This window comes from Balaenoptera borealis, assembly GCF_965194805.1.
Source record: "Balaenoptera borealis genome assembly, chromosome: 20".
In the NCBI taxonomy this organism is placed as follows: Eukaryota; Metazoa; Chordata; class Mammalia; order Artiodactyla; family Balaenopteridae; genus Balaenoptera; species Balaenoptera borealis.
Genome location: NC_138879.1, coordinates 46,715,794 through 46,741,403, shown reverse-complemented (window position 1 = coordinate 46,741,403; position 25,610 = coordinate 46,715,794). Strand labels below are relative to the sequence as shown.

At 39.6% G+C, this 25,610-nt stretch overlaps 1 protein-coding gene and 1 long non-coding RNA gene across 3 annotated transcripts; one reads left to right on the top strand and one right to left on the bottom strand.

Moving 5' to 3' along the window:
• On the bottom strand, nucleotides 1-7,867 carry LOC309618319. The gene is made up of 2 exons (XR_014238408.1): nucleotides 1,960-7,867; nucleotides 1-578 (listed from the first exon to the last, which is right to left on the bottom strand). It is a non-coding gene; the product is annotated as an uncharacterized lncRNA (long non-coding RNA).
• Nucleotides 7,865-25,277, top strand: TMIGD1 (transmembrane and immunoglobulin domain containing 1). Of its 2 annotated transcripts, XM_082371877.1 has the most exons (6): nucleotides 7,865-9,308; nucleotides 10,949-11,227; nucleotides 14,760-15,038; nucleotides 19,734-19,837; nucleotides 20,656-20,696; nucleotides 21,248-25,277. In XM_082371877.1, the coding sequence occupies exons 1-6, from the start codon at nucleotides 9,098-9,100 to the stop codon at nucleotides 21,249-21,251; spliced, it is 918 nt and encodes a 305-aa protein (XP_082228003.1). In that variant the 5' UTR covers nucleotides 7,865-9,097; the 3' UTR covers nucleotides 21,252-25,277. The 2 variants fall into 2 exon arrangements, with proteins under 2 accessions (XP_082228003.1, XP_082228002.1); XM_082371876.1 differs by lacking the exons at nucleotides 20,656-20,696; nucleotides 21,248-25,277 and having other exon boundaries at nucleotides 19,734-20,648.
• Nucleotides 25,278-25,610: the final 333 nt, after the last annotated feature.

Sequence of the window (25,610 nt, the reverse complement as noted above, 5' to 3'; positions counted from 1 at the left end):
GGAATTTTGCATTTTGATATAGGTAGGTTGTGGAGGGTAAGATGGCTTCCACCGCATGGCATGTAGAAGATGTAGTGGATGTTTTTCCGTATACTTGCACTCAAAATCTACTCATCTCTTAGCATGATTGGACCCAGTGCTGTGCCAGGGAATGAAGGGATATAGAGGAAGCAGAAATGTGATTTCAGCCCAAAGTAATAGATGTTCTGCATTTTGAAAGCAGAACGTAGTACTGTGAAAGAGTATGTTTTATTTTTTTATTTTATTTTTAAAAAGTTTTTTGGCTTCGTTGGGTCTTTGTTGCTGCACGCGGGCTTTCTAGTTGTGCCGAGCGGGGGCTGCTCTTCGTTGCACTGCAAGGGCTTCTCATTGCGGTGGCTTCTCTTGCAGCGGAGCACGGACTCTAGGTGCGTGGACTTCAGAAGTTGCAGCACGCAGGCTCAGCAGTTGTGGCTCGCGGGCTTAGTTGCTCCGTGGCATGTGGGCTTCCCCGACCAGGGATCAAACCCATATCCCCTGCAATGGCAGGTGGATTCTTAAGCACTGCGCCAGGGATGTCCAGGGAAGCAGGGAAGTCCCTGAAAGAGTATATTTTAATATTTTATTAAAATCTTGACTCTTGAGAGGCTAATTGAAAAAGCAGAGACGACCTCCCCAGAAAAATACCCACACGTGCTCGCACACGCACACATGTTTTTGCCTAAAATTCAGGGATTTTACTGACACTCTAAAATTCATCCCTAGTGGTTCAAGAAGCCAAGTTAAGAAACTCTGAAGTAAGGCATTTGGAAAAGGTTACAGTGTGGCAGCGAGGAATCCTGAATGGATTCTAACCCTGTGTCACTTTGAACAAGTCGCTTTACGTCTCTGAACTTCACTTCCTTACCTATTAAAAAACAGGAGGATTAGACAGAAGTAGAGTTGCCAGATAAAAGACAGAACACCTAGTTAAATCTGAATTTCACATAAATATAGGTTTTTTTTAGTATAAGTATATTCCAAATATTGGCTTTGTCATAAATTAACAGATAGTAGGCGCACAGGACATAGTTATACTAAAAAATTATGTGTTACTTATCTGAAATTCACAGTTAAAGGGTGTCTTGTATTTTTATTTGCTAAATCTGGCAACCCTAGACAGGTGGCCTTTCAGGTCTTGATTTAAGGTCTAGGATTTTTGGGGATGAAGGAATCCTAATGGAGGATGGGAAGTTAGAGGATCATTAATTACTGTTTACAAGCTGGAAATTCTGAAGTTCCATGACCAATTTTAAGCAGTTTAGTTGATACTCTGTCGGATTCTAGATGGAAAGGCACCACACTGGGTCCCTGCATTGCTCAAAGAACCACTCTGTCTTTGCAAGGCTGTGACTACCAGATTTCTAATTTTTCTTTTACATTAAAACCCTCAGTTGTATTTCCAGTGACCTGGCCAGATGACCCTGATGGCCTGTGACCCTCCACCCATTTGCTGAGCTGCTGCCTCTGTCACATCAAGCTTGGTGATAGCAGATGTGAAGGCTGCAGCTCAAAGGCCTTTGGGGATGGCACTTGTCAGCAGTCAGCTGTGCTGCCCATCGGGTCTTTCCTCCTGGTTGTGTTTCCCTCCCTGTTCTTTATTCTCACACAGCAGGAAGTACTGTGAGGTCTGTGCACCAGCAGAGTCATTTTCCCACGGGGCAGCCCTGGGTACACATTCTCTTCCGGGGCAGAGCACCCAATTTACCTCCGAGTAGCCATCCTCCCCATCTTCCCCCCCTCCCTCCCTTCCTTTTTTCCTTCCTTCCTTCCCTCCTTCCTTCCTTTCACTACTGTTTCTTGAGTACCCACCATGCACTAGGCACTGTGCTCGGCACTTACCCTGAGCTGAGGGGCTTCTACCTTCATCACCCTCATCAATACTTAGTCCCATAGTCCACGGTTCTCAAAATGAGACCCCTGAACCACCATGTCAGTCACCTGGGAGTTTGTTAAAGATGAGATTCCTGATGCAGGAAAGGTGCCCAGAGACTCCCCAGGTGCTTCTTGGGCTCACTTAAATCAGATGGCCATGGCTGCCAGTTCTTGGACCCCCTCCTCTGCCCAGAAGTACATGGGCCTGATGTGAAGCAGACTGTTTCTACTCCCAGGAATTTCTACATTTGAGGCTGCCTGTCTTCTCTCCCTCTGGGCCTGAGCCACTTGTGGAGGACGTGGAGTGTTGGACTCTGTTAATACTCCAACCAGCCAAACTACTTAGGCTTAATGGTTAACTACTGGGCTTAACTACTTATGACGAAATGGTTTCCTCTCTCTGTCGGTCCTAGGAAAGAGGAATGTTCCAGGGACAACTTATATGGTCTTGGACAAGTCACGTCACTTCTTTGACTCTCCAGAAGGGGCGCCATGATAACGTTTTTTTAATCTGAAAATGCACTCTAACCGGCTCCTAATCATTGTTACCCCTCTAGAATGTAAGATGCTTGAAGACCGGGAGCTTTGTTTTGCTCATCTTTGTATCCCCCAGGGTACCAACCTAATGTTGTGGAGTTAAGGGAGCACCATTCGTTTTATAGACATCATCCATTGTATAGTTATTAAAACAGTTCTCCACAGATGGCAGGAGAGTGACTTGAAAAGCCAAGTCTTACTAATTCATGACGAAGATACCATCTTGGTTTGGATGGGACTGGCAATCCCATTGCTTAGAGTACTCAGCACATAGCAGACACTCAATAAATACTAAATACTTTTCCTCAACATTTTATTTATGAAAATGTCAAACATACAGAAGAGTTGAAAGAATAGTACAATGAATATCTATAGATCACTACCTAGACTCTAGATTCAGTAAATGTTAACATTTTGCTGTATTTGCTTTGTGAGTGTGTTTATTTATTTTTGCTGAATCATTTGAAAGTTAGTTGCAATCATTGTGACACTTAAATATTTCAGCAGGCGTCTCTTAAGAATGAAGACATTCTCCTATATAACAACAATACCATTATCACACCTAAGAGTAATTAACCGTTATTTCCTAACCACCTAACACCCACTTGTAGAAGTTGGTGTTGGTGCCCTACTCACACCCCCTTGGCCTGCCTAGAGGTCACCTGCAAACAATTCCCGTAGAGCCAATGACTTCCTGAGTGTCTGCCTGGACATTCACAGCCAGACCAAGAGAGTGAACTCTGCCTTCACATGGTGGGCTGGAAGTGCCGGGGAGTCAACACCCCAAGAGTGTCCCTTAACCAATGATGGAGGGAAGTTGGTAGATAGATACTCAAGCTTCCTTCCCCCGCATGAGTTGATGCTGAGGTGTGTTCCACAGAGCTTGTCAAAGGGTCCACAGCAACAGTCGCCCATAGTAACCTGTTCATTAACACATCCTTTATTAGCTTTCCTTCCTTCCCTATCTCACTTCCTTACTGTGCTTCCTGAGATCACCTTTAAATAAACTACTTGCATGCAAAGTTTTATCTTCAGGTCTGCTTTGGAGGGACCCAGAACCAAGACATCAATCCTCTGCTAAGTTCATTTTAAAATGAGAGCAAGGGCTTCCCTGGTGGCACAGTGGTTAAGAATCCACCTGCCAATGCAGGGGACACGGGTTCGAGCCCTGGTCCGGGAAGATCCCACATGCCGCAGAGCAACTAAGCCCGTGTGTCACAACTACTGAGCCTGCGCTCTAGAGCCCGCGAGCCACAACTACTGAGCCCGTGTGCCACAACTACTGAAGCCTGCATGCCTAGAGCCCGTGCTCCACAACAAGAAAAGCCACCGCAATGAGAAGCCTGCGCACTGCAACGAAGAGTAGCCCCCGCTAGCTACAACTAGAGAAAGCCCGCACGCAGCAACGAAGACCCAACACAGCCAAAAATAAATAAATAAAATAAATAAATAAATGTAAAAAAATTTTAAATGATAGCAAAACACAGTGCCCTTAGATCCATGCAGAAGCAAACTCAAAACTTGCTTAGATGGTGCTTGCAACCCAGTCAACAGGAAATGCTCTTAGTTATGATTCTTACTGGAACAATGCTATAGTGAGGCTGTGTTTATTTATTATGCCCTGCCCAGCCTATATTAATAATAATAATAGCTACCGCTTAATAAGAGCTTACTGTGTGGCTGCTTCACATGCTTTATTTCATTTAATCCTCAAGTGACCTTGTAGAGAGGGCACTATTATTATTCCCATTGTATTGATGAAGAACCTAAGGCCGCTAGAAGTAAAATAACTTTATGAAGTCATACAGCTAGCAAGCAGCAGATCTCTGGTGTTCTTAACCAATGTATTAAAATGTACAGATGACCATAAATATTTTTTATTCTACTCTTGTATGAATGGGAACAATAGTACTTGCCAGATAAAATTCATGTTGCAACACCACCATAAACATATATTTTTAAAAATTTCTTTTATCAAAGTGTAGTTGACTTACAATGTGTTAATTTCTGCTATACAGCAAAGTGATTCAGTTATACATATATATACATTCTTTTTCATATTCTTTTCCATTATGGTTTATCACAGGATATTGTACATAGTTCCCTGTGCTATACAGTATGACTGTGTTGTTTATCCATTCTATATATAATTACATCTACTAACCCCAAACTCCCAGTCCATCCCTCTGCCTCTCTCCTCCCGCTTGGCAACCACAGTCTCTTCTCTATCTCTGTGAGTTTGTTTCTGTTTCGTAGATAAGTTCATTTGTGTCATATTTTAGATTCCATATATAAGTGATATCATAAACATATGTATTTTTAACCAATTAAAAATGTTATCTTCATTATTCAACATAGTTTTGGAAGTTCTAGCCACGGCAATCAGAGAAGAAAAAGAAATAAAAGGAATACAAATTGGAAAAGAAGAAGTAAAACTGTCACTGTTTGCAGATGACATGATACTATACATAGAGAATCCTAAAGATGCCACCAGAAAAACTACTAGAGCTAATCAATGAATTTGGTAAAGTTGCAGGATACAAAATTAATGCACAGAAATCTCTTGCATTCCTATACACTAATGATGAAAAATCTGAAGAAGAAATTAAGGAAACACTCCCATTTACCATTGCAACGAAAAGAATAAAATACCTAGGATTAACCTACCTAAGACAAAAGACCTGTATGCAGAAAAGTATAAGACACTGATGAAAGAAATTAAAGATGATACCAACAGATGGAGAGATATACCATGTTCTTGGATTGGAAGAATCAATATTGTGAAAATGACTCTACTACCCAAAGCAATCTACAGATTCAATGCAATCCCTATCAAATTACCAATGGCATTTTTTACAGAACTAGAACAAAAAATCTTAAAATTTGTATGGAGACACAAAAGACCCCAAATAACCAAAGCAGTCTTGAGGGATAAAAATGGAGCTGGAGGAATCAGACTCCTTGACTTCAGACTATACTACAAAGCCACAGTAATCAAGACAATATGGTACTGGCACAAAAGCAGAAACATAGATCAATGGAACAAGATAGAAAGCCCAGAGGTAAATCCACACACCTATGGTCAACTAATCTATGACAAAGGAGGCAAAGATATACAATGGAGAAAAGACAGTCTTTTCAATAAGTGGTGCTGGGAAAACTGGACAGCTACATGTAAAAGAATGAAATTAGAACACTCCCTAACACCATAAACTCAAAGTGGATTAGAGACCTAAATGTAAGACCGGACACTATAGAACTCTTAGAGGAAAACATAGCAAGAACACTCTTTGACATAAATCACAGCAAGCTCTTTTTTGATCCACCTCCTAGAGTAATGGAAACAAAAACAAAAATAAACAAATGGGACCTAATTAAACTTAAAAGCATTTGCACAGCAAAGGAAACCATAAACAAGATGAGAAGACAACCCTCACAATGGGAGAAAATATTTGCAAACAAATCAACGGACAAAGGATTAATCTCCAAAATACATAAACAGCTCATGCAGCTCAATATTAAAAAAACAAACAACCCAATCAAAAAATGGGCAGAAGACCTAAATAGACATTTCTCCAAAGAAGACATACAGATGGCCAAGAAGCACATGAAAAGCTGCTCAACATCACTAATTATAAGAGAAATGCAAATGAAAAGTACAATGAGGTATCACCTCACACCAGTTAGAATGAGCTTCATCAGAAAATCTACAAACAGCAAATGCTGGAGAGGGTGTGGAGAAAAGGGAACCCTCTTGAACTGTTGGTGGCAATGTAAACTGATACAGCCACGATGGAGAACAGTATGGAGGTTCCTTAAAAAACTAAAAATAGAATTGTCATATAACCCAGCAATCCCACTACTGGGCATATACCCAGAGAAAACCACAATTCAAAAAGATACATGCACCCCAATGTTCATTGCAGCACTATTTACAATAGCCAGGTCATGGAAGCAACCTAAATGCCCATCGACAGATAAATGGATAAAGAAGATGTGGTACATATATACAATAGAATATTACTCAGCCATAAAAAGGAGGGAAATTGAGTCATTTGTTGAGACGTGGATGGATCTAGAGACGGTCATACAGAGTGAAGTAAGTCTGAAAGAGAAAAACAAATACCGTATTTTAACGCATATATGTGGAACTTAGAAAAATGGTACAGATGAACCAGTTTGCAGGGCAGAAATTGATGCACAGATGTAGAGAACAAACGTATGGACACCAAGGGGGGAAAGCCACGGGGGTTGCGGGGGTGATGAATTGGGAGATTGGGATTGGCATGTATACACTGATGTGTATAAAATTGATGACTAATAAGAAACTGCTGTATAAAAAATAAATAAATAATAAAAAAATAAAAATGTTTTCTTCAAATTGCTAATTCTTGAAAGTGTAAAGCAAGGATTCCCAGTCAGTTGAGAGCCTCAAAGGGATAAACTTTCCCCTGCCATGCCTGTCTTAGCACAGCTTATATACTATGCTTGGGTTGCCAGTGGTAAGTAATATTTTTCCAGCATTATTTAAGTTGTGTGGAATCTTCCAGTGTTTCAGCTGCTGTGAAAATCAGACTCCCCTCAGACTTGCCCCATCACAATTCTCAGGCTGTCAAATTATCAAGCACAGCCATCTAACTTGAGCATGACAACTCTCAGTGAGATGTGCTACAATTTTTGCACAAGGTCAGGCTTTCTTGGAAGAATTACATCCTTGTTAGTAATACCTGGCCCCACCCAATAACTTAAGTACACAGAAAAACTTGGATCTTAGGAAGATGCCTTTCCCAATTACTGTCTTCTCTAAGAATCCACAAAGAGAAACAGACTTTGAACCCAATGTATCTTTTTTACTTGACCCTACTGTCATAAAGTGTTCAAATTCAAGTATTATAAAGATGGTAAAAGGAAAAGGATTCAGGATTCCCAGACGGAGGAACGATTGGCCACAAAAGTCAGCTTTCAGAGCTCAGTGGGTAAGTGGTAAGACTTTGTCTTGTATAGAAAGTAGGGAGTCATGAAAATTAAAAACAAGTCAAGTGAGAGAAATTCATTTTGAAAAGTTGTTGTCTTAATGGGGTGGAAGAGAAAGGGAGACAGCAATCATCCTCCTTAATAGGGTAGGGTGAAGTCTGCTAAGAAGGCCACACTCTCACTGTTTACTAAGCACCTACAGTGGATAGTGCTTGAGAAAACCCTATTAATGACCAAATTCTGAAATCATCACTGTTAACAGTGCTGTATTGGAAATCTTATTGACAAAATTTTTAAATTATAGAAGAATCAATATTATTTCTAATAGCGTCTTACTGAAAGATTGATGAAGACTTGCCAGCCAGAAAGAGTGAGCCTGGCAGGAATGAAACTTGCTCCTGGCAGGTCAGGCCTGGGATGGGGAGGAGCAGAGCCAACCCCCAAAAGTCATAGGTATGTTCCAGCTCTTGAAGATTAATATTTGTGTTAAGAGGACAAAACTCCAAGTTGTTGAGGTCTTTGGATTGGACAGGGACGGGAAGGGATTAACAGCAGTTTCTTTAAGGAAGATAATATTCACCTAGGCAGCAGCATGGTGAAGAACGTTGCTTTAGGAGTCCTGGGTTAGAATCGTCACCCTGACATTTACAGATTATGTAATTTGACATTTGGTCAAATTATATAATCTCTCAAAACCTTTACAAATGACCTCAAGAAGCTTGTTAGGGGCTTAACTGAGATCGAAATAATGTATGTAAAGGGTTTAGCACACTGCCTGTTGCTTAGAAAACATTCCATATGTGTTTCTACTGTATTTATAGTGATAACTCCTGAAAGGAAGTAATAAATACATGTTTCTCCCTGATGGAAGCAGGGAATATCTTTGGGAGAGAAATGGCAGCAGGAAAAGCGCAGAAGAAGGGAGAAAAGAGGCCTTTGTTATTTATTCTTTTTAACCCATACTGGGTCAAGGGGGAAGAGTGTTATGAGGGAGTAGAGGCCAGGGGGAAAGCAGAGATTAATGTGGTTTAAAGCTTGAGGCTGGGACTTCACTGGTGGTCCAGTGGTAAAGAATCTGCCTTACAATGCAGAGAACGTGGGTTCAGTCCTTGGTCAGGGAACTAAGATCCCACATGTCGCGGGGCAACTAAGCCTGAGTGCCACAACTAGAGAGAAGCCCACGCACCACAACAAAGATCCCGTGCGCTGCAACTAAGACCCGACACACAGCCAAAAATAAATAAAATAAATAAATAATAAATAAATCTTAAGAAAAAAAACAAAACTAGAGGCCACGTTCGAATTGAGTCTTTTCTAAGGTGCAAACCATTTGAATCTATGGGATTTGGAACAGTTTCAAAAACCCTCTATTAACAGAGAGCAACTTTATGAAAAATGACCCAAGAGAGGCTTTCAAGACAAAAATTACTTTGTTCAGCAGAGGCTACCTGAGCAGAAAGGAAATTTCACTTTTCCTACTGTTAAAATGACATTCTATCAATGTCTCTGGGGAAGACTGGTTTCACCTTCCCGGGGGGCTGCTCTGTAGCTGCCCTCTATTTTATGGCCTATTTCCTTGTGGTTTCGTGTTTTGCTGTCTTTTAAAAAACCCCTAATACTAGAAGTACTTTGAACTTAGTAATCAGACAAGATTGTTTAATTAAAAACTAGAAATAGTACCATTATAACTGGGATGACTCATCTGGGACTTTATTTTAAGTATATAATAGACAAGAGGAAGGTTCATAAGCTCAGTGTAGACCAAAGTGCAGAATCAAATGCGCTCTTTTTCCCCAGCAGATCAGACTTAAATTCATTAAACATGGCATGGAAGACCAGCAACCTAATGCAAATGTACAGATTTCTTCTCTTAGCGATTTTATTTCTGCCACATGAGATGACAAGTAAGTTAATACTTTTGGGCCTCTTTTTAAATAAAGAAAATTTCAGATTATAAAATGATTGGGGGCTTTGGGAAATTACAAAATCCAAACTGGAATGATTATACAGTTGGTATGGTTCAGAGTACAGAAGTCAGATAAAATACTGAAAAATTAAGTGGAAAAATATTTTTATGGTTCTAATATTATAAGACAGGGTGAAGTATTTTATTCTCTCCAGAGCCACAGCCAGAATTTTCCTACATTTTAATGTATTTCATTACTAATCATATCTAAAATAAACCTCTGCTCTTTATTTGAGCATACAACATACACGAAAATCTTTTCTGCGTTTGCTCCCCACCCCAACCTGGAAATACCTTTTTCCTTCTTGATTTAAAAAGTGATAAGCTGTCATTGTAATATAAGTTAGGAAATATATAAAAGAATAAAGAAAAGTAAAAATCCCCCCAAATCCCATCATCAAGAGATAACCACTCAACGTTTTGATGTATATTCTTCCAGGTTTTAAAAAAATGCTAGGCAGCAATCACCAGTAGTTCATGCTTTTTAAAGGAAAAGTTAATGCATTTACAGAATATATTAACAAATGATATATAGGGGGCCAGTTTGTGGCAGCTAAAGTCATTTTTAAGCTTTGTTACTTGCTTCTAAATGAGGAAAGTACAAGCTGAAATTTAGGTATGTTACAATGGATTTCTAAAAATCAGAGGTAAAAATTAACTGCTATATATCCTGATCATCCACCCCACAACAACAACTTTACCACACAAACCACAGATGTTTAAACATCTTATTTTACTACACTGTCAGTATAATAGTGAAACATCAGATATACAAAACCAAATTTGTCTATAATCCCATCATCTAATCAAAAATGTTTTCAAATTAGCTTTTGCCCATATGCATATTCAATTTTGATATATTTATAGGAATTGTTAGAGATGTACTTTACATTCTGCCTATTCACCTAATATTATGTCTTAAATATTTTTCCATTTTGCTCTTTCTTTCTCCTTTGTATTTCCCCACTCCCATCCCCTTACTATGCTATTTCCAAGCACTTGAAATAAACAATTTAGATCTGGTAACTATTTCGCCACCATTTTCTCTATTTTTTATCAATCCTAGTCAATATATAGATAGGATTTTCCCAAGATTTGTCCATACATATATATGTATACGTATATATATGTATATGCGTGTGTGTGTGTGTATACATGGGGTAATTCCATACATATTGTTTTCTAACCCAGTGGTTCTCAAACTTCTCTGCATACTAGAATCGCCTGGGAGCTTCTTTAAAACCCCAGTGCCCAGGTTACACTAATATTAATTAGTCAGAACGTCTGGGGGTGGGAGCCAGGCATCAGTACGTTTTTGAAGATCCCCAGATGATTCCAATGTGCAGCAAAATTTGGTAACCATCATTTTTTAACCTTTTCCTTTTTTAAATTAATAAGCCTTTTCGATCTTTTCCTTGTAAAATCACATAGCTCAATATGACTATTTTTAATCATTGCAGAGCATTTCATTGTACTGATGTAATATATTTAACCAATTCTCTAATTATGGTCTAATTAGATTGTTCTGGTCATTTAGATTGTTCACTCTATCTTAATAGTTTCTTCCTGCACTCCCAGGTTCTGTTTTAACTGTGAATGGTAAAACTGAAAACTATATTCTGGACACTGAGCCTGGCCTCGAAGAATCTCTGAACTGTGCTGTTCAAAACCATACCAGAGAAGAAGAACTTCTCTGGTACCGCGAAGATGGGATAGTGGATTTGAAATCTGGAAACAAAATCAACTCAAGCTCTGTCTGTGTCACTTCCATCAGTGAAAATGACGACGGTATCACCTTTACCTGCAAGCTAAGGAGGAATCAGTCGACGTCCATCTCAGTGGTGCTGAATGTCACTTGTGAGTGAGGGGAAAGAAACTGCTAGTTAGTCTGTGTTGTATGTACTACACTAAGTGGTAGATGAACTCTGGGTCTAAAGAGTATGTGTATTTTAACATTTGCTTGATACTGCCCAATTGCCCTATTTATGATCCCACAACAACGCATGAGGGTGCCTGTTTCCCACACCCTCATGAGCCTGAGTATCCTCAAGCTCTAAGAATCTGCCAGCCTGACTTGAAATTTTATTTTCATTTTCTAAATCAGGAATGAGGGTGTTCACCTTTTCGTAAATGCATTCGCTTTTCATGGTTCTTGTCTGCAAAATGCTTGCTCATGTCCTTTACCCATTTTTCTATTGGGTTATTTGCCTTTTTCTTATTGATTTGTATAAGTGCTTTGTACATTAAGGAAATTAGCCTTTTGTCATTTTGAATGATAAGTATTTCGTCTATTTATTTTTGACATTTTAAAATAGTTCTTTTTTTGGCCATATTGAAATTTTAAATGTTTGTGTATTTAAAATTACCAATCTTTTCTTTCTTACCAAGTTTTTCTAGCTTTTGTGTTCTACTTAGAAAGATATTCATTGGGAATCTTTTAACATCACCTTAAACCCTCAAAGGTGAAGCTCTTTGATATTTGGGTTCCAGGTACTGGTAACCCATTGGTGGAACTATCTGAGGTTAGTCATCCTCTGAATGAGTCTATGGAGGTGATCATGTAGGTGGTTTGGGTGGAAAACTGGTTCTACCTGAGGGGGGTGTGGGTAGTGTGGTGAGGGGTGATGTGAGTAAGGGTGATAATATGGTGTGGTCTGGTAGAAAGAGCTCTGGACTTGGAACCTAGTAATAAAATGTCAAAGCCATTTGATCCCATGAGCTCAGCAAACTTTTCTTTGAAAAATTGATGCCATTGTTCTTGAGATAAAAGGGTGGGAAAAATGTCAAGGAATCCAGTGCTGGAATCTGCCGGCATCCTGCAGCTTGAGCTTCCAGAGTGAATCATTTACATGTTTCTGGGCAAAGGAGCTTTGTTTTTTATTTCCTATGAATTGATAAAATGTGATTTTTAACAAGCTATCTCTTGGCAACTTTGTTAGAATCCAAGACTATCAGCATACCTTGGAGCTTTTGTAATCCTTATAAAATGACAGACGAGGAAACTGAGGCCCAGAATGAAGGCCCTAATTATCACATCTGGAGCTGAGAACAGAACACAAATCCCCAGGCTCCTAATCTAGTGCTCTTTCCATTGTACCTTCTTAAGAGAGACACAGTAGAAATGCCGATAATATGATTCAGTGGCTTAAAAAAATGATTTTCAGTTTTCCAGCCTGATTCTACGTTTAATATTATCATCGTTGCACATATATAGAAAAAAAACCAATTGGTCAGTGATTCACAGTGACAATAACTGACACAAACTCATCAATCAATAAATCAAGATAAGGTCATAAAGTGACAAGAATATCATGTACAATCTTGAGAAGTATTATGGATTATTGTTATAAATTGCAGACCAAGAACTCAATGGAAGCTTGATAATACACTATTTGGAGGAGGGTGTGCAGAAACTTTTTTTTTTTTTTTTTAATTTATTTTTTTGGCTGTGTTGGGTCTTCGTTGCTGTGCACGGGCTTTCTCTAGTTGCGGCGAGTGGGGGCTACTCTTCGTTGCGGTGCGCGGGCTTCTCATTGCGGTGGCTTCTCTTGTTGCGGCGCAAGGGCCCTAGGCGTGCAGGCTTCAGTAGTTGTGGCACGCGGACTCAGTAGTTGTGGCTTGCAGGCTCTAGAGCGCAGGCTCAGTAGTCGTGGCGCACGGGCTTAGTTGCTCCGCGGCATGTGGGATCTTCCCGGACCAGGGATCGAACCCGTGTCCCCTGCATTGGCAGGCGGATTCTCAACCACTGCGCCACTGGGGAAGCCCCAGAAACTTCTTTTATACGTTGTTGCTGAAAGTATAAATTGAGACCACCTCTTTTGCAATATCTATCAAAATTTAAAGTGCACCTACCCTATGACCCAGCGTTTCTGCTTTGAGATGTTAACCTCAGAGAAATATATGCACATATGCATAAAGAGACATATACAAGGATTTTTTTTGACTTTTCCTTTTAGATTTTATTCAAATATTTGCTGAATATCTGGTCACATTTTTCTCCTTGCTTTTGCTTTTAGTCTTTAGATTATAGCCACTACACAGGGTTCTGTCCTGAGCCCATTCTTTTTTTTACAAGGATGTTTATTGAAGCACTGTTTAGCATTTTAAAATGAAAATAACCTGATGCCCATCAAAATAAAATAAGTAAAGAGTCAGATATTATACTATAGCACTCTAAAAGCAATGAGCTGGAATTCTGTGGTTCAACATGAATATATCTCAAAGCATGCAATTGTTGAGAGAGTGAAGTCTTTTATGTAAACACTTCTCACCCTCCTAGAACAATACAATATATTTCCTATGGGTATATCATATGTATTTTTAAAATACTATTAAAAAAAAGAAGATCTGCAACTATTTACATCAAACTCATAGCACTGGGTGTCTCTGGGGAGTCAGGAAGTGACCAGGATGGAGTCAAGGAGGACCGTAACTTTATCTGAAATGTACTGATACTTTTAAAAGGGAATGCTCATATAGAGCCAATATGCTTAAAAATTAATTTTAAATAGTTAAATAAAAAGGAACAACTATCTGAATACCATATAACATTCTTGTTGGACATGGATACAGAATTCAAACACATTGCAAAGAGCAATAAAATGTCATTCTTCTGAGAGAGCTATTAATAGCACAGCCTACTCAGGGTCTAATTATTCAGTGTGCAGATTATACAAGCTCCTTTTTTCCCTCCTTCTCTGCATCTATCTCTTTCCTACTGCCCACTTTTCATGCATTTTATTACTCTTCTGTACCTTGGCCAAAAAAATGCAAGGAGCATGGAGAAGAGGGGAGAGTCAGCTCAATCATTTCTCCCCCTAGATGTTGGAAAACCCTGGTGGTAGTAAGGGTTGGAATTATTTGGTGAAGATAAATGTGTTTGACAATCTATGGGTCTACAGATGTCCTTATCATGAAGGGAATAAGAAGTTGCTCACACAGAAGGTTGAGAGGGACTCGAGGTTATGCTCTTCTTCCATGGATGCCAGAGTTGCCACAATTGGAGTGCCTTCTGAGAGAAGGACATTATTTCTAGAAGATCATTGAGGAAATGCAAATATGCATTGGTAAATCTCTGGCCAGGGCAAGTATGAGTATTCTTCCATGTGTTACAAATTGTCTACTTAATACAGATTCATTATTATATACATTTGTTTCATGGTTTGTCTTCCCCACCACATTAAAAGTGCTATTAAGTTTGAAAATGGGTGTATGTTATTTACCATTGTATCCCTGGTTCCTAGCCCAGTGCTTGTCATACAGTAGGTACTCAATAAATTTTTGTCAAATAAATGAATGACTACATGAGATAGACTGAAGGGACATGTTGAACACTGGCAATAAACTATTGCTTATCTGCTAATTAAACTTAAATGCTTGCATCTTGCAGTTCCTCCTCTCCTAAGTGGCAACGACTTCCAAACAGCTGAGGAAGGCAGTGATGTGAAGTTGGTTTGCAATGTGAAATCCAACCCCCAGGCTCAAATGATGTGGTACAAAAACAGTGGCGTCTTGAATTTAGAGAAAAACCATCACCAACTCCAACAGACAAGTGAGTATCTTCAACTGTCAATCACCAAAGTCAAGAAATCTGACAACGGAACCTACAGCTGTATTGCAAATTCACTTATGGAAACGAAGACCAAGGACTTTCACCTTATTGTCAAAGGTAACTCTCTTGTTTATTTACTGAAATATAGTTGATTTACCATATTATGTTAGTTTCAGGTGTACAGCATAGTGATTTAATATTTTTATAGATTATACTCCCTTTCACATTATTACAAAACAATGGCTATATTTCCCTGTGTTGTACAATATATCCTTGTTACTTATACACAGAGTTTGTGTCTCATAATCCTATAGCCCTATCTTGCCCTTCCCTCCTTCCCTCTCCTCACTGGTATCCACTAGTTTGTTTTCTATATCTGTGAGTCTGTTTCTGTTTTGTTTTATACATTCATTTATTTTTTTTTTTGCACATATAATTGATAACATACAGTATTTGTCTTTCTCTGTCAAATCGACAGAGAGCTTAATACTTTTGAGGTCCATCCACAAAGGTAACTCTCTTTTTAAGTAATATCTAGCATAGTACAAAACTCAGAGAGATGCTCAGTAAATATTTTTTGTGACAACGAATGACGATGACAATTATGATTAGTAGCTAGGATTTTCTTTGGAGAATTATCTCGATCCAAGGAATTCTAGTTATTTCTTTTAGGGGAATTATTCCCATTCCATATAGGATACTGCTTTTTGAGCAAAGGTCCTTTTCTAGAATCAAGTAGTAGAAGACAGTTCTGGTTGGCTTTTATGGAGGAGTATTTCCATGAATTTTCCTGGGCAACAAGGTTTGTAGGAACTGGACTTTTTTTTTTTAATTTGGCTGCGTTGGGTCTTCATTGCTGCGCGCGGGCTTTCTCTAGCTGCGGCGAGCGGGGGCTACTCTTCGTTGCGGTGCGTGGGCTTCTCATTGCGGTCGCTTCTCTTGTTGCAGAGCAAGGGTCCTAGGCGCGCAGGCTTCAGTAGTTGTGGCACGCGGACTCAGTAGTTGTGGCTTGCAGGCTCTAGAGCACAGGCTCAGTAGTCGTGGCGCACGGGATTAGTTGCTCCGCGGCATGTGGGATCTTCCCGGACTGGGGTTGGAACCCATGTTCCCTGCATGGGCAGGCGGATTCTTAACCACTGAGCCACCCGGGAAATCCGGAACTGGACTTTTGAGTTAACAGCTTAGTGACAAACAGAAGAGAAGTCATAAACACATAGAGGAAAAATATACTGACTAGATAAGAAAATAGATCTATAAAATCACTCCTAACTCTGAAATTGTAACCTATAGGCTAATCAGAAAAGGGAGTGGGGGAGAATGGGGGAAACAGCTTCTTTCTCTTGGCTTCATGCTTCTTCTACCCAGGTTTATGATCTCTGCAATAACAAGGAACAAAAGAAGCTCCAAGTGTCTTTCCCTCCTCTTATTTCTCACTCATATAGAAAGAGGAAGGCGAGATACCTGGAGTGGCAGATGCAGATAATGCTCACGCACACATTTCCTGGTCTGGGGCCAGGATGCTAGAAGCAGCCAAACAAGCTGAGGCTCCTATATCTTGTTAGAACATCATTCACTTTGTCATTGGCCTCTCTGTGCCACTCATTGCCTTTCTTGCCAGTCCTCAGGAAGCCAATTGAACCCCAGCCAGAAGCGCTGGACATACGACCATGGGGCTTCTTATTACGGTATCGATAGAGTGGCTGGTGGGTAGGAAGGGCTGCCAGTTGAATGCCCATCACTGTGATTACTGGTGCGTTCAGTAATTTGTCTTGCAGAACAGTGACAGTATGCCCAGGCGCTACTTGCTTTAAAAACCAAACCCACAAACTCTTGGTTAAGAAGGAATCATAATTGCTCTATGTCACATTAAGCATACAGCTTGGGCTTCCCCGGTGGCGCAGTGGTTGAGAATCTGCCTGCCAATGCAGGGGACACGGGTTCGAGTCCTGGTCTGGGAAGATGCCACATGCCGCGGAGCAACTAAGCCCGTGAGCCACAACTACTGAGCCTGCGCGTCTGGAGCCTGTGCTCCGCAACAAAAGAGGCCGCGATAGTGAGAGGCCCGTGCACCGCAATGAAGAGTGGCCCCCGCTTGCCACAACTAGAGAAAGCCCTCACACAGAAACGAAGACCCAACACAACCAAAAATAAATAAATAAATAAATAACATTAAAAAAAAAAAAAAACAGCTTGTGTGGCAAGCAGGATGCCAGCTTGGCAAATTAGCTTTCAGGTGGGCAGAATCCTGTTTTGGGTTGAGCTCTTCCAAACCAACTGGTTTTTCTCATTTCTTCCTGCGTTATTACTTGCCTGGCTATTGGCTGCCTTAGGAGCATAAGCACTCCGGTGCTGGTGCTCAGGCTAAATGCCAGGTTTGCCATGAGCTCTCCCAGCTTCACGGCTCAGTGGGGTAGTTTCTAAATGAGGCCGTGCAAAGTGAGAAATGACAACACGGATCTCTTCTTGAGCACAAGATTTTAGCCACGTGTTGAGATTATTTTACCATAATGAATATGGGCTGGGATGGGTTGGGGGGAAATACCAGATCTGGTTATAAGTAAGAGAGTAAAAGGAAGAGATGCAGTTACACTTTCCAAACTCACTTTCAACAGAAACTTGGAATCCAAAGTGAGCCAGCGGGTCAGGCAGTTTATTTCAGTTTGTTTATGGAGTGAAAGCTGTCACGTGTGGCTTCATTTTATTCAGCTTGGTAAAAATATTCTGATCTATGACTGAGTTCTGATTTTTTCCCCCAACTGTACCACCTTTGCCTCTTCTTCATTTTGACATCTTTCCTTGGCACTGTAAGTTCATGGGGTCCCCAGTAAGAGGTGCTTTGGTGTGTCCCAGGGCTGGTTATTACAGAGTCAGTGTTTACAAGAAGTCCCAGGGACTTCCCTGGTGGTCCAGTGGCTAAGACTCTGCACTGTCAATGCAGGGGGCCCGGGTTCAATCCCTGGTCAGGCAACTAGATCCCACATGCTGCAACTAAAGATCCCGCATGCCGCAACTAAGACCCAGTGCAGCCAAATAAATAAATAATAAAAAAAAAAAAAGAAATCCCATTGAGCAGAGCTTCTCCAGAGGGTTGGTGCCACCCATACCCTCATGAAAATAATTTTTAGCAACAGCTAAAAGAGAGCAAAAGTAAAGGATGCTTAATCTACTCCCTAAAATTATCCTGAGCTGGACACATAATGGAGAAGAAAACAGTTAAAAGGTAAATAGTTAGTGTGTCATACAATTATGGAGGGATAAACCCCATTTCATAATCTTGAGGCATATAGGGCTTGGGCTTTGAAATTAGATTAATCAAAAGTCTTCTCTTCCCCTTCTCTCTTCCTTTCACCTTTCATATACTATCTCATAACACTTTGTCCTTTACAACACTATCTCAGTCTGCAGTAGTTTTTTTTTTTTAATGTCAGTCTCTCCCACTAGAATATGAGCTCCTCAGAGACAGGAGCCTTCCATGCCTGTCCTATTTTTTCAGGGCTAAGAACAGCACCTAACACACAGTAGTCATTTAGCAAAAATCTATTGATTTCATTCACTCTACAAACTCAATTATACAATAAATAGCACACTCTTTATTTCCTATAAATTCCAAAAATTTTATCTTAGCCATGATTGGAGCCCCTTTCCCTCCTAGGGCGGCATCAGAATCCAGGAGCTTAGACAGAGTCATTTAAATACCTTTGTTGACCTTAGCACTATTACTTTTGTAAGTTTCACCCCATATAAAATATATTAAAATGAAGTATTGAGGATACTTTTTGGCTGTAAAAATTTGAAAGGGTATTTAAAACTTGCATACATTTTGAATTTTTCTATAAATAAGTTATTAATTTGGTTCTTAAGTTTTAAATGTTATTATTATTATTTAACAGTTGGGTGATAGTCGACACAAAGTTACATTTTATAGATGCTTAAACATTTATGAATTTTGATTAACTTTGCCACTTTATTTTCATATTTTGGAGCCAATACTTTTTTTTTTCCGGTCTCAAATATTTTCATAGGCTCTTGGAAAGCTTACAAGCACAGGGACTGCACCTGTAGTACAAAATGGCTCTGAGCTTACCTGGTGTTCATAAAACAAGGGAATGGGCTTTCACTTCTAGGTGGCTGGTGTCTTCCTAGCCCAAGTTAGAAGTAGACTCTCTGTTCTTCCATATCATTTAGAGAAAGATGAAAATCTTTGCCAGGGTTGGGAAGGCTGATGCTTAGCGTTCTACTTTCCTAGGGGCACTAAGCAGCCACCCTGTATAATGTCTTGTCACCTACTTGGGGCACTATCACAGCACAGCTACAAGGGTCCCACTGTTCCTCCCTCCTTAGTCCAGCGGCTTCCTCACCTTTTCTCTTCTTGCTCTTAAAACCTTCCTCTCTCTCTTTCTCCCTCGAGGATACCTCCCAACATCTTTCAGGCTTTTCGAATGGCAGGAAAAAACATTGATTTCAGCCTACTTCTGCTTTCTGCATGGCAAAAATTATGGATCAAGCACAAAATGATCTGACTTTGGGGAGTTATTCATATTACAGTAAATTATCCTTCCAAGAAGGAATGGATTCAAAGCCTGTCTCTGCTAGTTACTAGTTCTGTGACTTTGGACAAGTAAACTCAAAGCCCCTGGTTCCTCGCCTATAAAAACAAATGATAATAATACTCTTCGGGATTGTTTGGAGAATTTTAATTAAGAGGAAAAATGTTAAGTGCAAGGCACCGTGGCTGGGACATACTAGAAGTACATAAATTAGAAGCATATAAATGTTAACTTTCTCGTTTCCTGTGTTTTATGCTTCCAACAGATAAAGCTTCATCTGTACCAGTAGAACCCATTATTGCTGCATGTATTGTGGTCTTTCTGACCATGTTATTTGGACTGATTGCCAGAAGAAAAAGAATAATGAAGGTATCTAAGTATTCTAAGCTAAAAAGTCATCTAAATAAAGGCAGAGAACTGGCTATATAAGTGACTATAGAATTAGGAAACATACTTGAACAATCTGGTCTCTCTACCATGAGATCTAAAATGGAAGTTGCTCAAGGGAATAAAAATTGTACATCTATTATGAGTACAGCTTTACGAAGAATAGAGTAGAAGAATAGAAGTTCATATGGACAAGACCTGAATGAAAATAGCTGTGGTGTTAGAAGTAGGTGCTGATTTTTCTTCCTTTTAAATTTCTCTTTATTGTTGCTATGGTTCCTTTGGTACAATAAATAAATAAATAAATATAGAGGCACATCTGCTCTGGATTCAGAGATCTGTGTGAAAAAGATGGCACTTACTGCTCACCTCTGGAGTACAGGCACATGCCCTGGCTGTGGTGGGCTGGAGTTTGAATTGTTGAATGGTTAACCTTGTTGGTTAGCATGATGCAGAGGACCTGCATGCATAGGTTAATGCTATTCATTTGACTCCACCAGTTAATCCAGTGCCAAAGGCAGGCAAACGTGGCAGAAAGCCTCTAAGGAAAGGCCAGTGTGCAATTACATTTTCTTAGGTTAAATAAAAATGATTAATGTGGTCAAAGAAATAAGACCTAGACCAGTGCAGAGGTGGCTGTATTCCCAGCCACCTTTGTATTGGTATGTATTTTTCTACATAGACGATTAACAGACATGTGGGTTTCCTGTCCCTTGAGCCACCTTGATGCATTCAAAATGTTTATCCATGGGCCTTAGCAAAACAGGCAAATTCATTGCCCTTGTCATGTTTGCTTTTAGCTCTGCATAAAGGATAAAGATCTTCAAAGCAGAACAGCTCTGTAAGTACTCTGGGCTGGGGTTAATGATTTTCCATAAGCAGATGGGTAGCAGTCAGTGGTGTGCATCATAAAGCCCATCCTGGGCAAACTCCTCCTGAGATGGAAGGTGCTAGAAGGTGAAGTGGTTCCGAGGAGAATGGAGGGTGGAGGAGAATCTGCCTCCACTTTAGAGGAAGACAGGTGAGGCTAGGTTGGAAGGTTGCTTAGAACTGACAACACCTTTGGTCTTGAGCCTACTCTTTCTTTAAGCAATTTCAGGCTAATGCTTGTGCAACTGCCTTTTATTGCCACACAATGTAAATGTCTGAGAGAGCTTACCCTGGGGGAAGCCACTGCTGCATTCTCCTTCACAACCAGGTCAGAAGCCACATTCCTCATTCTAAATACCACCTTCTCTTTGGAGCTTGCTTCAGACTGTTGGCTCCAGCATACCTGAAGTGGGCAGTGGCTAAAAAGGACAGAGGCATTCTTTCCAAGAGTATGAATTTTGTTTCGATTTTTTTCCTTAGTGTTGTGATCACCATTATAATTAATTTCTTGATTCATTTCAGATGAAAAAGCCAAGATGACATCTAATACAGCAAGAGTTTTGCATCAGGACCTCCTTGATTTATGTAGTCCCATCTGTATTTATTGCTATTATTAAATTCATTCCTGTCAAATTGTCAGAGGTTATGAAGTGTTTCATTAAGCACTTAGCAGCAGTTGTTATGACTAATTTAATATACTTGCAAGAACACTTTCAGGAAGAAAGCTGTAAAGATTGAAAGATAAGATTTTTAAAGTCTTCTCCTTGAAGGATATGTTAATTAATTGAAATTTGTCCTGAAAAGATTGGTAACCATTCACATTTAGTGTGTATTCTTCTAGGTAGGAGATTAACAGACATTTGGGTTTCACAAATCAGTACACTACCAAAAAAAAAAACTGGGGGATGGGGCAACATAGAGGGATCAATTTCTAAAGTTGCCAAGGAAACACATAAGTAATATCAATTATATCTACCTTCACTGTCATTTCAAAAAAGAAATGTTCTAGGACTGAAAAAGGAAGGATATAATCTCAGAATATAAGGTATTCCTTTAAATGGAAAAAATTCAGTATTATAAAAAACAACATATGTCCTTATTTTTCTCATCTTATTGTGGTTGACAGTCACAAACTTTGTGAGTTTTGTGTGGTGATGAAGATGAAAACGTCAGGGGACAGGGGATAGCATGTTTGTTTCCTAGTATCCTTTGTTCTTTTTGCATAGCCATTTGCATAGATCCAGCGATAATATGAATCAGCCTGTACTCTTCTCATATACCTCACTTTAAAATTGCAGCTCTCTTATTATTTATTGCTGACTTTCCCCACTTCCATTCTTTCTTCATTTTTTTCCCTGTAAGAGTCTCTGCTTCAGTTTCCCACACAACTGGGTTGGGTTATAGGGAGAGGCAGCCTTGGCCAGAAGCACCCTTGATTGTCTCTGCTGTGCTCTCACTGTATCTTAGAAAAAATTTTTTTGTCTAATGTTGCAGGAGCTAAATGCGCCACAGCGAAAGAGAAAGAGAGAGAGCTGCTGTCAGACAGGTGGTTAAAATCCCTTTATTGCCTTAGAAGCAAAGAGAAGAAATGAGCAGAATGTATTAAATCTTAACAGTCTTTTGTTTCTAAGAAGGACAGACACATCCTCCTGTTAGGCTCCTCTTTGCTTCCTTGGAAACGTCAGCATGAAATGGAGAGAGACCATTAAAAACTGTGGTTCACAGATTTCTCTGTCTTCTTGGAGGCCCTAGTAGGTTTTGTGGGGAAGCCTTCAGATCATGTCCCTCATTCAGGGTTTCTCAAATTAGAATTTGGAAGCCCTGTGAAAATGCTGTAAGGATAAGGTAGGAGGATTGTGAAAATCTGAAAGGTTAGACAATTAAGTGGAACCCTGGAAACGAGAAATTAAAAAATGGTGGGGTGGGATAGTTTAAAGTGGAAGAGGAAACAGAAAAACTTAACATATTTAATTGGACTTGGAAACAGGAGATCTGAGTTCCAGTCTTGGCTGTGTTACCTTGGGCAAGCGCTTTTCCCCCTCTTGGGCCTTTGGAAAATAAGGAGGTTGGATTAAGAGGAGGATTAAGATTCATTTTCATTTTAGCGTGAAAATTCTGTGATCCTCAGAAGATCCCCACATAGTTCAGTTAAATGTCTAAAGGAGTTGGCAAGAAAGACTGTAAATGTAATACCTTTGCCCCACCTAGCAGAGTAATGAATCATCTTTGTTCTAGGACACATAAATATCCTTGAGAATTACAGGTCATCAGGAAAGAGTTTCTTCACCCTTGTTAAATACAATGACCTTGTACGTTAGCACAGAGAAGCAACCTTAACTAGTTTTAACAGAGCACAGTCATATTATAAATAGTCGTTGCCTCTCATTTTGCCTTACAGTTTTGAAACAGAGTCTGTACTTAAACTATGTCTATTATTTAAAATTAGAAGTTAGCCTAGAGCCTGTCTTAGAAAGATGTGAAATTCCAGGACTCAAAAGAAACCCCATATGTAAATCAACTATACTTCAATTAAAAAATAATAAAATTAAAAAAATAAAGAAACCCCATAACCTTTCCCCAATGTTTTCTCTACCTACTGTGAGGTACGTGGAATTCCAACATACCCTCATCTGGTTTTGACCCTTTGGACTACAAATACCAGTGGAGAAGTGACAGAAAAATCCAGTTGCTCCCTTCTCAACCTTCCTATCAATAAGGACAACTTTCATAAGTATTATTTTTCTCCTTCTAGGGCCCCATATTTTGAAAGAACTGGTCTATCAAACAAATTTTATTTATTAAATAAGAGTCATCTGTTTTCCCAATTTAAAAAACATTTATCAATGATACCTACTTGTCAGTCTAAGTTTCTTTTATGACAATACAATCACCCACTTGACGTAATTCCATTTAAAAGAAAATAAATCTCGTACTATAGTTAACCTGTGCAGTTTTTTAGAGGTTAGCAATATAATCATTGCAATCAGGCTTTTTGAATCATTGAAAATAGCTTACAACTATTACCAAATAGTTCACCAACTTTACGCCTGTCATCACCATGATCATGACTACTTTCCTGAACCTATTAGCCAGGGGTCACAAAGTCAAATTCTTACAGGGGTCAAGCAGATCAATGAGTGAAGCAGGCTAGATGTACAACAATAGGGAGTGGTGGGGACTGTGGCAAATAGCATATCTATGTCTAAAAGGGAGCTAGTAGTTACCACTGGGGACAGATCTTCTGATTCTGTAAGAGAAGTCAGAAATCTGGATTTTTATGTGTCGGTCTCCTAATTTAAAAAAACTTAAAAAAAATCTTGTATATCTAGGAGTAGAAGAATCTTCTCACCCCAATATGTGTCATTCTCTGTTAGGTAAGTTACAACCTGGTGTTGACTTGGGCTTTCATTGTTTCATGGAGATTTTTGTGAAACAGCTCTTGTAATTTTCACTCATAGCCTACTATCTCCCAAAGCTCAAGCATGATCATGATGAACCAAATCAGAGGACAGTTAGTTCTGCAGGAATACCTCAGAGATATTGCGGATACATTGCAATAAAGCAAACATCTCAAAAAAGTGGGTAACAAATTTTTTTGGTTTCCCGGTGCATATAAAAGTTAGGTTTACACTTCACTGTAGTCTATTAAATGTGCAATAGCATTATGTCTAAAAACGATGTACATACCTTAATTTAAATATACTTTACTGCCGGGACTTCCCTGGCAGTCCAGTGGTTACGACTCCGGGCTGCCAATGCAGTGGGTGCGCGTTCGATCCCTGGTTGGGGGAAATAAGATTCCCACATGCTGCGGGGTGCAGCAGAGAAAAAAAAAACAAAACTTTATTGCTGAAAAATGCTAACTATCATCTGAGGCTTCAGTGAGTTGTATGTAATCTTTTTGCTGGTGAAGGGTCCTGCCTCAATGTCCTTGGCTGCTGACTGATCAAGATGGTTGCTGCTGAAAGTTTGGAGTGGCTGTAGCCATTTCTTAAAATAAGGCAGTAATGAACAATGAAGTGTGCCACATCAATTGATTCTTCCTTTCACGAATGACTTCTCTGTAGCAGGCAATGCTGTTTGATAGCATTTTACCTGCAGTAGAACTTCTTTCAAAATTGGAGTCAATCCTCTCAAACCCTGCTGCTGCTTTATTAACTAAGTTTATGTAATATTCTAAATCCTTTCTTGTCATTTCAACAATCTTCACAGTATCTTCACCAGGAGTAGATTCCATCTCAAGAAACCACTTTCTTTGCTCATCCATAAGAAGCAACTCCTCACCCATGAAAGTTTTATCATGAGATTGCAGCAATTCATCACATCTTCAGGCTCCACTTCTAATTCTAGTTCTCTTGCTATTTCCACCACATCTGCAGTTACTTTGTCCACTGAAGTCTTGATCCCCTCAGTCATCCATGAGGGCTGGAATCAACTTCTTCCAAATTCCCGTTAATGTTGATATTTTGACCTCTTCCCATGAATCATGAATGCTCTTAGTGGCATCTAGAATGGTGACTACTTTCCAGAAGGTTTTCAATTGACTTTGCCCAGATCCATCAGAGGAATTACTATCGATGGCAGCTATAGCCTTATGAAATGTATTTCTTAAATAATAAGATTTGAAAGTTGAAATTACTCCTTGATCCATGGGCTGCAGAGTGGATGTTGTGTTAGCAGGCATGAAAACAACATTAATCTCATTGTATATCTCCATTAGAGCTCTTGGTGACCAGGTGCATTGTCAATGAGCATTGTCAATATTTTGAAAGGAATCTTTTTTTCTGAGCCATAGATCTCAACAGTGGGCTTCGAATACTCAGTAAACTATGTTGTAAACAGATGTGCTGTCATCCAAGCTTTGTCGTTCCATTTATAGAGCACA